The sequence below is a fragment of the Eumetopias jubatus genome, unplaced genomic scaffold (genome assembly GCF_037043125.1).
Source record: "Eumetopias jubatus isolate StellerSeaLion01/CBP00866 unplaced genomic scaffold, mEumJub1_p1.0 scaffold_9, whole genome shotgun sequence".
Taxonomy (NCBI): domain Eukaryota; kingdom Metazoa; phylum Chordata; class Mammalia; order Carnivora; family Otariidae; genus Eumetopias; species Eumetopias jubatus.
In genome coordinates, this window is record NW_028274815.1 from 21715089 (window position 1) to 21731959 (window position 16871).

At 51.0% G+C, this 16871-nt stretch overlaps 1 protein-coding gene across 4 annotated transcripts in view; it reads right to left on the bottom strand.

Moving 5' to 3' along the window:
* Positions 1–16871, bottom strand: part of OTOF (otoferlin) — a 92956-nt gene that overhangs the window by 57938 nt on the left and 18147 nt on the right. For all 4 annotated transcript variants that reach the window (XM_028099611.2, XM_028099609.2, XM_028099610.2 and 1 more), the window contains exon 3: positions 3912–4000. In XM_028099611.2, coding sequence (XP_027955412.2) covers positions 3912–4000 — 89 coding nt within the window. The remainder of the gene's footprint in view (positions 1–3911; positions 4001–16871) is intronic.

Below are 16871 nucleotides of genomic sequence, written 5' to 3' on the forward strand. Positions count from 1 at the left end.
TCAGCACGGACGAGTTGCCTGGGAGGATGGGCGCTCGGGGTGACCAGGCAGGGTGGGCTCATGAGCCCTGGGACAGCAGGGTCCTTTCTCTGGAAAGTGGAGGTGTGAGGCCGTTCGTCCTCTGGGAAGGAACACTGGCCTGGGGGTCAGGAGGTCTGAGTTGAAGACCAGCTCTGCCCTGCCCTTGCTGTGTGATCCTGGGCAAGGACCCTTGCTGGGCCTCAGTTTCCCCAAGTTAGGTGAAGGAGCTGGAACCTGACTCTCATTGAAGTTACCCATCACAAAGAGGGCAGCCTCTATGGGGCCCACAGCCACCCAGGAGGCTGGGCTGGCCCCCACAGAGTGGCCAGGTGGGCTGGGCAGGGGCAGCAGGGAGGGGGCCTCAGGGATGGATGGGCCCAGAGACAGACCACAATAGAGCAGCAACCAGGCACCAGGACCTGTCAATAATTCATGGCTTTCCCCTGGGAACCTGTGTCAAGTGCCCAGGGCCTGGCCAGGCCTCCACTGCTCTCCTGGCTCCTGAATTATTCAGAAGTCCCAGGAGACTGGAGCTTGCAGCAGACTGTTCCCCATCAGTGGTTCTGCACAGGGAAAGGGGGACACACAAGGTCCTCTGGATCTGACACCTTGTCCTCACAGGAGGTTCCTGAAGGAGGACCTCGTTCAAGGCAGGCTGGGCAGACTTGGGGTCTCCTGGTGGCTGATCAGGAATCGCTCCATCCTGGCAGCCCCTACCACCACTAGGGAAGGGGCCAGTTCCCAAGCCACCCTCTGCTACTAGAACAAGTCTCTTCCTCTGAGATGGGGGTAATGAGATCAGGCCCATAAACTCTATTTCTCACACCAGCTTCCTTTACCTCAGTTTTCCCAACTGCATCAATCGTGTGACTTGGCTCTCACCTCAGAGTGCCCTGAACTTTTCAAAGAAGAAGGATCATTTGGATTTCTGCTTCCAGACCCTTCCACCCTGCACACCCTCTGACTCCTGACCCCATGGGGCATTTATTCATTCACTCATTCCACAAAGTAATCAGGGGCCTGCTAGGGACCAGGCACTGTCCCAAGTGGCAGATGTGGCTTTGCTGGCTGCTAAGCTCAGTTCAAACCTCAAAGGCTCCCCCTCATCTCAGCTGCCTCATGAGAAGGAGCCTGGGGCCTCCAGGGTGGGGAGACCTGAGCCCCACTGACTCCAAGCACCCTGCCCTCCCAACTCCAACCCCCACGCTGGCCTGCGTCAGTATGGGCCTTGTGTTCTTCACGGGATGGCCACTCCTTTTCCAAGAAAATGAGAGGACCCTTCCCCACCAGGCCAGACCTCCCTTGGAGGGGTTTCCTGCCTCCTCTTGGGTGGAGCACGGAGGGTGGGGAGAGAGTCAGAAAGGGACAATTAGGTTAGGAACTCCCCTGCTCTGTCTCTCGCTTATTGGCATTTCAGAGCAACTAACTGAAGCCTAAAGTTTCAGTGTATTCACTGGGATGGTATTCAATTCCCAATTTAACAAATACTTCTGATTTGTTTACGGCAAGAGTTTTGATATTTCCGAGGGTTTCCAGCATTTCAGTGACTGTCTAGCGCCTTTCACTGTAAAGAATGTACTAATCTCAATCATGTCGGTGGTGTCCACAATCACTGCTCTCATGCCCTGGTTTTCTGGAAAGTCTAGGATTAGGAATGGGAGAAGGAAGACAGGCATTCTAGCCCCAGCCCTGCCACTGTCCAGTGGCCTCAGCCGCCTCTCTGAGACCAGTTTCCCCATCTGTGCAGTGAGGGTTGCACTGGCTAGGCTCCGAGGCTCCTGGAAGCTCTGACAGCATGTGGGTCCCTGCTGGGGTGCCTGGATGCCTCTCCTGGCCCTCAGCTTCCAATTCTTCCTTTCCACACCCACTTCGGTCTGTGTCCCTTCTGCTCCTGTTTTTCTTATCCTCACAGGTCACCCGATCTCTCACCCTAGGGCAGAAGGTTTTGCTTCATCTTGGGGGCAGCTGGTAGGGTGTCTCACTAACCTCTCTTGTGGATACTACAGCAGCTGCCTGAATGTTGTGATACCGCAAGAGGCCAAAGGGTGGCCCCTCTGTCCCGAACATCTTCCCTTGTGGCCCTGCCAGAAGGCCTAAAATGCCCACACCTCATGCTCAGCTGAGATGTTGTGAGTTCTCAATAAAAACCACAGAATCCTTGAAGCCTGTGTGGTTTGGCCCAATTCAAAAATCCCTTTCACAACATTGCGGTCCACTCCCTACTCAGCCTCTCCCCCTGCTGGGGACCTCACTACTTCCCAACAACTCATTGGTTGGAGAGTTCTGGTTATCTTTCAGCTGTCTGCTGTCTCCCAGCAATGCAGCCTGGTCCTGGTCCTGCCCCTGGGCACACATCTCTCTTTCCTCTTCCAAATGGCAGAAAACCTTCTTGGGGGAAAGGCATGGTGACTAATCTCTCATTTCAGTACCTTCTGTGACTAGCACAGTGTCTGCCTAGTAGAGAATATTTGCTCAGTGAATGTTTGATAAGTGGTTGGATGGATGGATGGATGGATAGATGGATGAATGGACAGAAGGATGGATGGAAGGATGGATGAAAGGAAGGATGAATGGAAGGATGGACAGAAGGAAGGAAGGAAGGAAGGAAGGAAGGATGAACGGATGGAAGGATGGATAGATGGATGGAAAGATGAAGGGATGGAAGGATGGATGGATGGAAGGATAGATATATGGATGGATGGACATGCCCTCTGTGATTTTCTCCTTGAGGCTCTCATCCCCTTGTCAGACTTAAAGTCTCTTCTCCTGGCACCCCAAGGAGCTACCTACTGGTATTCTCTTCAACCAGCATGAGGACAGTGGAACCTCATCCTTCACCTCTCCTGCTCTGATTGTTCTCCTTCTATTAATATGAGCTAGGATTAGGTCAGCTTTTCTTTTGTTTGTAGTCCTGTTGAGTAATACAGCACTGTCGAGTAATACTGCACTCTCATCAAGTAATATCCCCATGATTTTCTAGACATGTTGCTATTCAGCCATGACCCCCTCTAGCTGGTATAAAAGCAATTGGTTTTGAATCTCCAAATGAGACTTTACCTTTATTATATTTAGCCACCATTCCAGACTGTTCAAATCATCCTGAATTCTGTTTGTTGCCTGAGAGATGGGTGGGAACTACTTTTACTGAACCCTCAGTAGTGATAGTGCTCATGTGGTAGGTGTGCTTCACTGAAGAATGTAAGCCCCATGACGGTAGGCACTTGCTAGCCTCAGCACCTAGTTCAGTGCCTGACACACAGTAGGCACTTAGTAAACATTTAGAAGAATGAATGAGTGAATGAATGAATGAATGAATATCTATCTCATTTAATTCTCACCGCTTCCTTTGAGGTAAATACCTACACTTTCTACGGTGAGTACTTTGAACTCAGAGAGATTAGGTAACCAGCTCAGGGTCACAGAGTAGATGACTGAGCTTGAAATCTGAGATCAAGCTTTCCTGATTCCCAAACCACTGCACCCAACTGCTTCAGAGCTTCTTAGTCTTCCCAGGTGTGGCAAGTTTGCCCTCAAGGCTACAGATGGTCTATTGGAGTACATTATCAGCCATTCTGTTAACTCCTCTGCTGGGTAACTGTCACCCAGGACGGTATAAAGCGGGAGACTTAAAGAAGGGGACAGGAAGCTGAGATGGGGCTGGGGACAGAAGGAGTGAATGAGAGGGTAGGGTGTTCTTGGCTGACAATGTTTGGGAGGGCTGAGGGACTCTAAGGAAAACATGAGAGAGCAAGGAGGGGGTTCTTCGACAGTCAGTCCAGAGTAGGCTGGGGGTGTGTGTCCCCTTTTAAGCCCAAAGGACAGGGTAGCCCAAGGAGGAGGGCAGGCCCCCAGTCCCTTCAGGTCCCACCTGGCTCCCACCCCACACTTACTTGTTGCTGAAGACTTTGCTGTAGTTGAAGATCTGAATCTCAAGTATCTCATTGCTGTCTATGCTGCTGGCCACTGGCCACCGGAAGGTCTAGGGAGAGAGAGACAGCTGTGGCCTTAGATGGAAACGAAAGGGTATGACGAGTAGGAGGCAGATCCCTGGTAAGGTGGCCCTCCACATGGACCCAGTGCCACAGGGATAAAGTTCACACCTAGAATCTCATATAATTCCAACCACCCCTTGTAACATGGGTATTGTGACCCATTCCTCTTTCAAAGATGGCGCTCAGAGAGGTCCAGTGACCTACCCAAGGTCATATGGTGAGTGCAAGAACCTAGGGCTAACCAGGACTTCTGAGTCTCAGCCCAATTCCTGGGGTGCACTCAGGAGTGGGTGGTGCAGCCAGGATGGAGTGGGCTCCAGGGTAACAGCAAGGATTGTGCGCATGGGCTTGGTTTCTGCTGTGTGCAGAGTGGAACTGTAAGCTTCCAGCTCTCTCCTGACAGAATCATTTTGCTGGTCCAAGCTCTGCCTTGAGTGGGAGGTCCCAGGCTCCCCATTCAGGTCAAATCACTCCTCACACTGGCAATGTTAACTTTGGGGACAGACTTTAGCTGTTTAGTGTTATTAGGGTCAGGCCCACAGAGGAGGGGTGGCCTGTTTCCAGCATGCTGTTTCTAAATTTACCCTTACCACTTCTATCTTGGCTTCGTTATTTTTTTTTAAGGTTTTATTTATTTATTTGTCAGAGAGAGAGCGAGAGAGAGAACGGGCAGGGGGAGGAGCAGAGGGAGAAGCAGGCTCCCTGCTGAGCGAGGAGCCCAACGTGAGACTCGATCCCAGGACCCTGAGATCATGACCTGATGTTGCCTTCATTATTAAACTGATAATCATGATGAGCAGGAAGTTGAGTGGGATTTTTCCTGATGCCCTAGAAATGTCAAGGAGGGCCCAAAATAGAGGCTAGAGGTGCTAAGTACCCCATCCTCTAAAGAGAGCTGCCAATAGGCAGAACAAGGCACCTGCCTCAGGGCTTCCTCAAAGGCTTGCTATCCCCAACCACCACCCCAGCGCTCCTTCTTCCTGGGGTGTAAAGAAGACTGGGCAAGGGAAAGATGGCAACAGTAATATCCTAGGCCCAGCGTTTCTGTGGCTCCTTCCTAGGACAATTGCTCAGAGAGGCTGAGGCACCTGCAGGAAGGGGGGCCTAACATGCAAGTTCCCAATAACATGTGCCAGGGCAGTGGACTGACTGGTCCGTCCCCCAAGCCTCTAGGGAGACCTGCAGGCCACCTTGGGCAAGGCGGTGGCCATAACTAGTTTGACATGCCACCGCTAGGTGTGTGTCAAGTATGTGGTTTCTGCTCTGTGGGGCCAAGGGGGTGCTTGCGAAGGGGAGCCAGGCTCAGCAAGCCTGCTGACCTTCCACCCAAGCCTGCCCTCCAGGGGAGGGGTCCTCAGCTTGGGTGAGGCTGCAGGGCTGCGGGGCTCCTGAGCGGCAGGAGCTGAGGTGGGGTGGAGTCAGGTGTCCTAGGTTGGGAATCTGTACGGTGTGGTGAGACCCGCTCAGGTTCCCCACAGGACCCACCCACATGGCTCTCTCTGAGACAGCTAGCATTTGCAGGCCGGCCGTGCTGACAGCTTCCAGAGCTGGTTGGAGCTTGCCAGAGAAGCTGTCACACCACAAGGAGGGGCCACACCCATGGCAGTGCCCCCAGAATCAGACCGCGTCCCCCACCCTGGGCTAGAGCGGCTAGAGGATGCTGAGGGCCAGAGCAGACATCCCTGTCCCACTCGTGTCTGGAGGTACAAGGCTGACAGAAATGAGAAGACCAGGCCCGGGCTCAAAGAAGATGCCAGACTGGAACAGCAAGCCTTCCTGGACTGGACTGTGAATAACTGAAGATTACCAGAAAGCTCTGAGGTCTGCTCACGATGCCGCTAAGAGATGGTATCGAACGGGGATTTTGACAGAACAGCTGGAAGACAGTGACTTCTAAATTTGTTTCATTTTTATACCCCTTCCAATCCAGACTGCTCAGTAGGCTAGAAATAAACAATAACGATAATAATCTTAATAATAGCTGCCATTTGTAGAGAACTTTTCATTATGCAGGGGGCTGAGTGGTTTAGATGCACTAATTCATTTAGTCTCTATTCCAACCCAAGAGGCTGCTCCCGTGTTCTCTGTTTCATGCACAGGGAAGCCAGGCCTCACAGGAGGAACATGATTCAGAGAACTTTGTTGTTGGTGGCCGAGCAGGCCCTGGGGAATCTCTGAGAGCTGGCCCTGCAAGCCATTCTAAAGCTTCCTTCTCCCATCCTGGGGGCCCAGGGGTTTGGGGGGGCGTCGAACCAGTTTGGCAGGTCACTGCGCAGTGTGGGCAGGGTCTGTCTCAGGAAAACGGCCTCCTGTTACTCTCCTCAGTCCCAGGGAGGATTCAGCTGGAGTGGGCAGGTGAGAGAGGAAGAAGCAGCGGACAGAGAAGGGGTGGAGGCCGGGGAGGGAGAGGGTTCTGAGTGGGGCCTGGGGAGGACTTTGGAGGCCGTGGACCCAGAAGGGCAGGATGAGCAGGCAGCCCACCCCGGCCCGCAGGCCTCATGAAGCAGCTTTTGCTCCTGCTGTAATAGCTCCAGCTTCATGCCTCCAGCTCGGCCAAGCGTGTGGTTTTCTTAATGAAGTTGCTTTTAATTGAGCTGCAGGGAAATAAGCTAGCTCATGAAGGCCCAACTCACCAGCCACAGTGCCTGGGGAGAGGCCTGGGGAGCCTCTGAGATTTCCGTGTCTGTGGGATGAAGGGCGCGGGTGTTTGTTTCACCTGAGGGTGTGCAGGTGGGGTCTTGACTTTGGAAGGAGAGGAAGATTAGGAGATAAAAGAGGTCACTGTGGCAGTGGCGCCATGACAGGAAGGGGTGCTGAGCAGTGACATCGATGAAGTGAACACAAAGGATCAGCTTAAGTCATTTCGAGGCAAAGGGACCCAGAGAAGGAAGCTGCTTGGGACTTCTGCTTGCTCACCACCAGGCACTGACTTGCCTAGTGATTGGGGTGCAGTTTACTGGGCCGGGGGGAGGGGTGCGTGTGACAGGAATACGTAGCTGGTCGCCATGGGCCGATGCACCGAAAAGAGGGTAGGAGGGTCTTGGTGGGCTGCCTGCACAGGAGACTCTGCAGGAAAGGCCTGGATGCACAGCGCGGGGTGGGGGGGGGGGGCTTTCTGGAATATACCACATTCAGTGTTGCCGGGAAGGAGCCCCAGGAGGAGGAGACAGGAGGAGCAGATGCTCCAGCGTCGCTGGGGCGGGGGGTCAGTGACTGAGGACGCCAGGGACGAAGGCGGTCCCAGGGGCTTTGGTGGGCGAAGAGGAGACTAGTCCTGAGGGAGTCGGCCAGCTTGCGCTCTGACTGCCCTCCTTGCTCACCCCAATCCCTCACTTCTCTACCTCCCATGCCCCCCTCCCCTTCCCTGTTCTCCTTCTCTTCTGCTGGCTGCCCTGCTTTCTGCTCCTCACCGCCTCCATTCCGACCTTGATCAGTTTCTCTCCGGGTCTCGGTCTCTGTCCCTCTCTCAGTGGTCCTCCACCCTGCCCTCACCCTAGAAGCTCTTCCAGCAGCTTTTAACACTCCCTCGGCCTAGGCTGCTCATGAGACCGACGCCACTGCGTCGCGGGGGGTCCGGGCGTGGGGTGGGGAGCCGCCAGGTGCCTGCGCGCGCCTGCATCCGGGTCTGAGGGAAAGCCCCTCCCACGGAAGTCAGGCGCCAGCTTCCTCTCCCTCCCGCACCTGCCACGAGGAGGAGCAGGCAGGGCTTTGCAACCCGGCGCCCGTGAAGGACCTGCCGGACTCAGAGTCCCCTGGCTGTGGCCCGTGCAGCATTTCCAGCCCCACCTCGGCCGCTGCTCCTTCCGCCCGCAGCGAATACCTCCTGAGCTCTGTGAACAGCGGTGAGCAGGACACGCAAGGTCCCCTCTCGCCGACTTCGGAAGGGCACACCCTCTGTCACTTCTCTTAGCTCCTCTGACAGCTAAGAGGTACCGCCCTGGCTCTGCCATGACCTAGATTAGGGATTGCAGGCCACTCCTGGTCCGGTGCCTCGGCTCCCTCGTGGATGAAATGAGGGTGACCATACCTCCCTCACGGGGCTGTGGAAAGAACCGAATGAGATCACACAGGTGGCTTTTGTAAGCGACACAACACTGCAGAAATTAGAGGCATGACTTATTTTGTTTTGTTTTGCTTTTCCTTGTGGGGACTTTCTACCAGACTGTCGGGGGCTGACCTTCACCCCTCCCTGGCCCTCCACCGCCTCTCCCTCTCCCTCCATCACTCTCTGACCACCTCTTCTGCCTTGGTCTGTTGATGTCCCATTTCTCTTTTACCAGAAAAACTGTTATTTCTCATTGTCTTCTCACTTTTTGCTGTTACTTCCTTTCCACCAGTTGGGGTGATGTGTACTGACGTGTATGGAGTGCAGCAGGACCACAGGGGAGGTGTGGGGGCTCCGGAGCTCCCGGGCCTGTGCATGCCCCCTCAGAACCCAGAGAGCACGCCTGGGTAGAATTTGGTACTTCTCAGAGTGCTTTTCGTTAATAACCCAGGCTCACAGCAACATGGTCAAGATGAGCTTCTTTTGTGCATGGGGAGGTGGAGGGTGTGAGAGATGTTGCAGGACACACAGCTGGTTGGGGGTGGAGGCAGGATTGGAACTCAAGTCTCCTGATGCTTAGCTCGGGGCTTGAGCTCCCACACTGTACCCTGTCCTGAGGCCAGGGAGATTAGCTGAGGCTGAATCTCAGAGGGGGTCTGCAGCTCTGACCATCCTTCTAGATTGACAGCAACAAAAACGTTTATTTATTGAGTGCTGACCATGTGCCAGGCATTGGCGTGACACTTTACACATACTATATAATTTAATCCCCACTTTGCAGGTGAGGGAACTGAGGCTCAGAGCGGATTTGACCAAAGTAATTCAGCTAGTAAGTGGTCATATAGCTTAGTGGTTGAGATAAGAGCCAGGCCCTCTCAGAAGTGAATGACTAGGTACAGAAGTCAAAGCTACCGTGCTGGAGAGAGTGCGTGGAGAGAGATCCTGGAGAACACGAGGCCACAGGGAGACCCAAGGTGCTGCAGACAACAGTCAGCACCAACTGCGCTCCCAGCTGGATGCAGAAGAACTGCCCAGCTGAGCCCAGCCAACCCACAGAATCATGAGAAACCCTAAAATGTGGAGAATGGGGTGATTTGTTCTTCAGCACCAGATGACTGTGACTTTATCCCATGCTGTCTCTCTAAGAGTCAGACTCATGTCAGGGAGGCTGACATCAGCGGCAGAGCTGGGCTCCATGCCCCAGGCCTTGCCTCTCCACACACCGGTTGGTGGTGGAGGCAGCCTCAAGCTTCGCTCCCTCTCCCTCTGTTGCCCCAAGAACTCCAGGGATAGCTTGACCGTTGCTCTCAGTGCAGCTCAGAGCAGGAGCAGAGTGGACAGGCCCAGTCTTGTCTTCTTCATGGAGGTCTCCCTACACCTGGCATGGGACCCAGCACACAGTAGATACTCAATAAATGGGCCTCAAATGGCTGCCTGGGCTGCAGGCGGGTGAGCTCGGGTGGGCTAGTTCACCTCTCCACACCTCAGCTTACTCTTCTGTAAACTGAGGGTGACAGTCACAGTACTGGTTCTTGGGGTGAATGTGAGGCTGATGAAGCACAGAACTTGGCACAGAACCCAGTTCAGGGTCAGAGGGTGACCAACATGGCGGCTCATCATAGTGAGTCTTGTATTGTTAGTTCCAGGAGCCAGGGCAAGGCCTGGCATTCTTGGGGATGGCACTGTAGGGACTGCAGGAGGCTTCTGGGAACAAAGGGCCTTTCTCCAGCCTGAGACAGCACCAGCGTGACTCCCTTCCCATGGCCACAACAGCTGAAAGTTGTGCCTTCTATTTCTGAGGTGCCCTGAACATTGGTGGCCCAGAGACTGGGCCAAGGGAATCCACACAGCATTTAAGATTCCACGCCATGTCGGCCTCCAAACACTCTGGGGGACTCAGATAGTAGCTAAGCCAAACACTGCCACTCAAGATGTCACCAGCCAGCAAGCCCCACTCAAGGGCAAATGTTTTCTGAGCACCTTTTGGGTCCGCTGAGCACCTCCTTGTGCCAGGCTTTGTACATGGCACTGTGGGCAGTACAGAATGCAGAGGTGTTTCCTAGTTCCTGGATAGTTCTGGAGACACACACGGACCTGAAATTGCCACCCATGATGCGAACATTGACAGAAGTAAGGTGGCAAGTGTTAGGGGCAGGAGGAGGAAAGGAGGACCTTTCTTGAGAGGAGGAGGTCTCAGGAGCCCTGGGAATGTAGAGCCGTGACCTAGATCGCCAGCTCATGGCTTGGCCCTGACCTGGCAGGTGCTGGCCAGGGTGGCAGAGTTCTGCATCCTATCAGCCCCAGAGATCTAGGACCCATGGAAAGGTTTCTCTGATGCGGGCTGGGGAATGACCTGGATTATCCTGAACTTCATCACTCACTAGGTCAGAAACCATCCTAAATCAGCAAGATGATGAACTTAAAGGGACAGTCCTCTAGATTTGGTGGGGCGGGGGGGGGGGGGGGGCGCGGGGAGGGAGGGATTGGAATGTGCTGCAGAGCTTTAGAATGCAATGGAAAGAGAATGTCTTGGGAATTTAAAGACCCAAGACTCAAGTTGGGTTCATTCTTTCACTTGGCAATATTCCTTGTGCCCTGTGCTGGGTGCCAGGCCATTGATGAACCAGACAGGTAGATTCCTGGCCCCATGGAGCTCACAGCCCATGACTTCCAGGTACAAGTGACGTGGGCAGGAATCAGTCCCTGTCCTCCCCACCCCCAGGTTGATGACTCCTCGGAGTCCAAAAGACCCATGGTCCATCTTTGTCTGTACTGGGTCCATCTCCCCACTGGACTGAGCCCCTTGAGGGCAGGTTCACTTTGCAAATGACCATAGGCTCTGGGATCAGATAGACTTGGGTTCAAATCCTGATTGTGGTGATTTATTACCTGGAATGATACTAACCCAGTGAGTTATAATGCTTGTGTGAAGCTCTCAGCCCATCCTGCCACACACTAGGTGCTCAGGATATAGCAGCTACTCTTCTTCTTATTCCTACAAGTACTGTTGCTGCCGTGGCCTCTCCTGTGGAGTCCGGTCCATGTAGGCCTGGCTTAGAGCCAAATCAAACTGGCTTGGGGTGGGCTCAGTGTGACCACTCTCATTCCCCCAGGGCAGGGGTCTCTGCTAGCTGCTGGCCTGGCACAGAGTCTGTCTCCCCTTACCCCCCCCAACTCCCTCCCTCCTCCAGAGCTGTAGGTTAAATGCAGGGTCTCAGGTTCCAGCCTCGGGGAAAGGAGACACCACATCCAGGTTCTCTTTCCACCCATTGTTGTCCGAAGAATTGTCTTTCTTCCAAGGCCACCTCCTCCCCACTCAGGTTCCTCGGCCCAGCCCACAGCAGCCCCTCTCACCCTTGTCTGAGCAGAGAAGGGAGAGACATTTGCTATCTTGTCTTTTATTTCATTTTTCAGCCATGCATCTGTCCTGCAAGGCAGGCAGAGCAGGGAGTATCTCCCCTTTTACAAAAGGGGTGTCTGAGGTCCCGAGAGGTTGAGTGGCCACAGAGTTTGTTAATACCTCAGTGAGGACTATAGGCCAGTTCTCACGACTCCCAGGCCGATGTGCTTTGTACCTCACTGAGCTGGTTTTCGAAGGCTCTGGGCACAGTAAACGTGAGAAAAGAGACTTTCTAAAAAGCCAAGAGGCCTTCAGAAGTTTTGCAAGGGACCGATGAGCTCCTTTTCCCCAGCTTGTTCTAGAACCACAGATAGGCTGTTTCTTTCAGGGACTAGCATGGAAGTTTAGGACTTGTCCACCCCAGTCTGGAGAGACAGGTGTAAGCGTGTGAGCAGTTCCAGGCTCTCTTTGGGGGCCGAGCTGACCCAGGCCCCTGGGCCCTCCGTGAGCAGGGGGTGGAGGGCTGCCTCCCCCGCTTGGTGGGAGTGCAGTGCTGGCCAGTGGCAGCCAGACTGCTGGCCACTTCTCAGAGGGAGGAGTGGTGGCAGGGGGCATGGAAAGACCCCCAAACAAGGCCTTATGAGGGTGTTGGGGGTCAGGCCCAGGAGTAGCTTCCTACTGCTGCATCCAGAGTGGGTTTCTAATCTAATCTAAGCATGGACTTAGAGCCCTGGCTTTGCTACTTACAGCCCTTGGGAAGGATACATGCTCTCTGAGCCTGAGCTTCATCATCTGTAGGTTGCTATGGAGATTGGATGGAAGAGGATTGCTTAGGAAGCAGTGCTGCTTCTGGAAGCTGCCACCATGATTGTCAGATGGGGCTTCCCCGGGGAAGTGATGGGCAAGTCCCTGCAGTGTGGGAGAGCCTGAGCTTTGCAAGTCATTTAGCATCCTTGGGCCCCATTCCATGAAGGGCCAGTGGGTTCCCCACTGTGACAACCAGAAACTTCCTAGTCAGCTCATGGGTGGGTAGGACTTTCCCCAGGTGAGGACCACTTCTCCCCATCTTGAGACTACTCTCTGACTCTGGCCATGTGCTTTTGCTTATTACTCCCCGGCATCTGCCCACTCCCCACTCTCTCAAAATGGAACCAGAGCAGGCTCCCCCATGCCCAAGTTCCTACATGGATCCTCATGAGCTGTTGATCCTGCTTCCCCCTCTGGGGTATCCTAGCCTGGCACACAGGAAGCACTCAAAATTTGCCCCATGCTTGTGCCTGGGGCTGGCAGGGACTGACTCTCCACTTGCCCCATGTTGGGCAGCATCGGGAAGAGGAAGGACACGGTGATTAACTTTGAATGTCATGTATACCTATGGCTCAGGTGTCCCGAGGAGCAGTTAATGAAAAGGGGTGGCTGCGCCCTTGGAAGAGGCATCAGGTTGCTCACCGGCTGAGGCCTGGGCAGACAAGTCCCCTGGGAGACTTGATGCAAAAGAAGGAGTCAGATGCCCTGCCTGGATGACTGGGGGCAGAGGCCCAGGGAGGCAGGACTGTGAGGGACTGAGCCGGGCTCCTATGTCTCCATTCAACCAACCTCTCCTCTCGGGGCCCTGACTGATGGGAGTGGGGAGGGGAAGGAAGCATAGGTTGCATAGTGGGGCAAGCCCAAGGCCAAGATGCTGGCATTGAAGGCAGCCATGGTTCCACTGTCACCATCACACCTCATTTTGTTCATCATTTGACAAAGAGACCTCATACCTATCATCAGTCCCATTTGACAGATGGGTAACAGAGGCTTAGAAACAAAGTCACATAGCCAAGAGGGGAGACATCTAGAACAGAACTGTCCTTGTGGAGGGCACAGCCTGCTGGCTGTGACGGTCACTGGTTACTCTTGAGCACAGGAGAGAAGGTCAAGGCCTTGCTTCCCTGTGCCTGCAGCTATGGGCCTACAGACACAGCCACACTATGTGGGATAGGCCCAATGTGAGGAGGAGACAGGGGTTCTGGGTGGCCTCTCAGCCTGCTGGCTGCTCAGCTAAATACCAGCTTCAAAGGAAACAGTCTGCCATGAGGCCCTTCCCAGCCCAGCTGAGCCAAAGATTAGAAACAAAGCTCAAGAAAGAAGGCATAAGCTATTCTGGGGGGGTCACAGCATCACAGCAGAACTCCTGTTTCATGCCAGGATGGTAACTTAGGACCGTGGGTTCTGACCCCAAAATCAATCCTGGAGAAACTCTAGAAGCAGGAAGGAAATATGGATTCTAGGAAGTAACAAACAGACAAACAACTGTGAGAAACGAGAGACCAAAGCCTCTTTGAGCTGATCTGGGTCGGGAGGGGGGATGGAGGCTGCCCAGGGGAGGCCAGGGAGCAGACTCGGCAGTGGGACAATGGGTGGGAAGAAATCTTCATCAGTTCTGCTTTTAACTGATCCCTGGCTTTACCTTGGGGTGATTGTTGCCTTCTCCTTTACTGATAAAATGGTGACAACAGCCCTACTGGGATGAGGATTGACAAAAATAGGTGTTCATGGACCGCCTCTCAGTGCAACCTCAAAACTAGTCGGTTAAAAATCTAGCCTGCTTTCTGTCTGCCGTGTTTCTCCTTAAGGCTTAGAGATGAGACCTTGCCTGTTTCTGTGGTGACTAGTACCCCCCCCCCCCCGGTGCTCATGCCTGCCCTTCAACCCCCAGGGCCTGACCGACCTGGCCTTTGATACTTCACCAGTACCGGTCAGCAGATAGCGTAGCTGATATCAGGAGCACTTGAACTGGGCGAAGTGAACAAACACTTGGAGAGACATTTCTTGTAAAGGCAAGACAACACACTGAACAGTATATGCCAATGGGGGCAGGATCATTAGGACAAATGGACCATAAAGACATTCATTAGCAATATAAAACAAGAACAAGGAATCTTAAGAAAAAAAGAACAAATTAGTAAATTGGGAGATCATTTTGAAGAACTCCCTCAGAAAACAGCAGGAAAGGACTGATAGACGAAAAAATATAAAAGCAAAGAAATGGCAGCTAGAGGTAAAAGTAGCAGCATTTGATAACATGGGGCGCAGAGAAGAGAACAATATAAAAACTGAATGGAAGGAATATTTGAAAAAAATAATGGAGATAGAATTTTCTGTAATAAATGAAAGACGAAAAGCCTCGGATTTGAAAAGAGCTCACAAAATGGAGCAAAACAGGAGAGATAAGAGACCCCACAGTTAGACACATTATCATAAAATTTGAGGCTATCAAAGAAAAAGGAATTATGCTTTTTTTCCCCAGGGAGGAAGAAAAAAAATCCCACGCAGAGGTTCAAGAACCAGACGGCCATCAGACTTCTCAATAGCAACAGGCACTGATATTTTGAAGTAAAGGAAAGAACTTTGAGCCTCGAATTTTATATCTAGTGAAAGTCTCATTCAAATTTGAAGAAATAAGAAACTGTTCTCAGATTTATAAAGCTTTAGAAGGTTGGCTACACAAAGTCCCAGACTGAAACTTCTTTTAGAGGAAGTACTCAAATAAGAAGAAAAAAACAATGTCAAGGGATGCTTCAAGAGATAGGAAAAGTAAAGGTGATCAGATAGCTTCGTAAAAACCACTGTTGTCCTTGAAAAGACAAAGAAGGCTAGGACAAATAGAAGAAAAGGAGAACACATTCATAAGAACATTCATAAGAACCTAGAATGAAAATTGTATAACCTAGATGGTGTGGGCTGAGGTGGGGAAATCAAAGTGGCCTAGGAGAGTATTACAGTCCTTGTCATGATAGGGGAACTATAATTACTGTTCTGTTTCCCAGCTATCTACGGGGATACCTAAATGTGACCAAGGAAGGGTGACTACCTTGGAAACAAAAATAGAATGTATAACTTTCACCCAACAAAAGAAAACCCAGTCTATCCCGTGGAAGGCTGGAAAGGAGAAGAGAAAGCAAACAAATGAAAAGGACAGTAAATGGAAAATATAAAATAAGGTGGTAGTAGAAATAAAAAGCAAAATAGCAATTACAATAGATGGAAATGGATACAACTGATCAAAGTACAGAGACTATCAGGCTGGGAGAGAAAATTTAATCTAGGAAAACATGCCCTGGGGGCGCCTGGGTGGCTCAGTCCGTTAAGCGTCTGCCTTCAGCTCAGGTCAGGATCCCAGGGTCCTGGGGTCGAGTTCCGCATCGGGCTCCCTGCTCCGTGGGGAGCCTGCTTCTCCCTCTGCCTGCTTCTTCCCCTGCTTGTGCGCTCTCTCTCTCCCTGACAAATAAATAAAGTCTTAAAAAAAAAAAAAAAAAGAATACATGCCCTAAAAAGACACACTTTGAATTTAAAGGCACAGGAATACTGAAAATGGAAACATGAAAAAAGATATACCAAGAAAATAAAAGAATGGAAAGAGATAGAGAGGGCAAATGAGCCAAAATTAGCTGAGACTGTAATCGTAACATCTGGCAAATTAGAAAGTAATGCAAAAAATGTCATAAGAGACAAAGAAGGATATTAAGTACCAGGAAAAGGAAAAATAGACAAGAAGATATAGCCATCATGAACACAGAGAACTTACTAGTAATACAGTTTCAAAACACATCAAGCAACAAATGACAGCTACAGGGAGAAACATGTAAATCAACAATTGTAGAAGTAGATTTTATTGCAATCATTTTTGAAACTGATAGATCTAGCAGAGAAAAATAAGCAGAAAAGGTGAAGAACTGAATAGTATAACCAAGAAGCCTGAAGTTATATTGCACCCTATAGAGAACCCTCCACTGAACACATTCCTTTTAGGTAGAGGGAGCATTTATGACCATGAATAGAGGCCATAATCGGGGTCTCAATAAATTCTGAAGGATCAGTGTCATACAGACTGTGTTCTTTGATCATAATGCAAGAAAACTAGAAATGAAAAAAAATAAGGAGCTAACATGTCATATACATTTGGAAACTAAATAACATTATTATATAACTCGGTTTTAAAAGAAAATCATAAAGGAATATAAAAAATATTTTATATTTTTTGAAGATAATTGAAGATTAAATAAATTTTGAAGATAATTTGAAGATACCTGAAGATAGTGAAAATACATATAAACTTTTGTAGGATGTGGTTAATATAGAGCAAAATATATATCTTACATTTATCAAGAAATAAGAAAAGTTAAAAATAACAGACTTAGCACTCAATTCAAGAAGTTAGGAAAAGAGCCACAGAGCAAAATAAAATAAACAGGGAGAAGGGAAATAATTAAGAAAAAGGCAGAAATCAGTGAAATGGTGAACAACAGAAGAGATTAATGAAGCCAAAAGCTGGTTCTTCAGAAAGATTAATAAGATAAACAGATCTTTAGCAAGACCAGAAAAATAGAACGAAGGTAAAAATAAATGCAGTATGGAATAAAAAGGGGGAAATAGCTACAGGCACAAAAAACACTTTAAAACACTTTTAAAACTTTAGAATCAAATAGGTGCT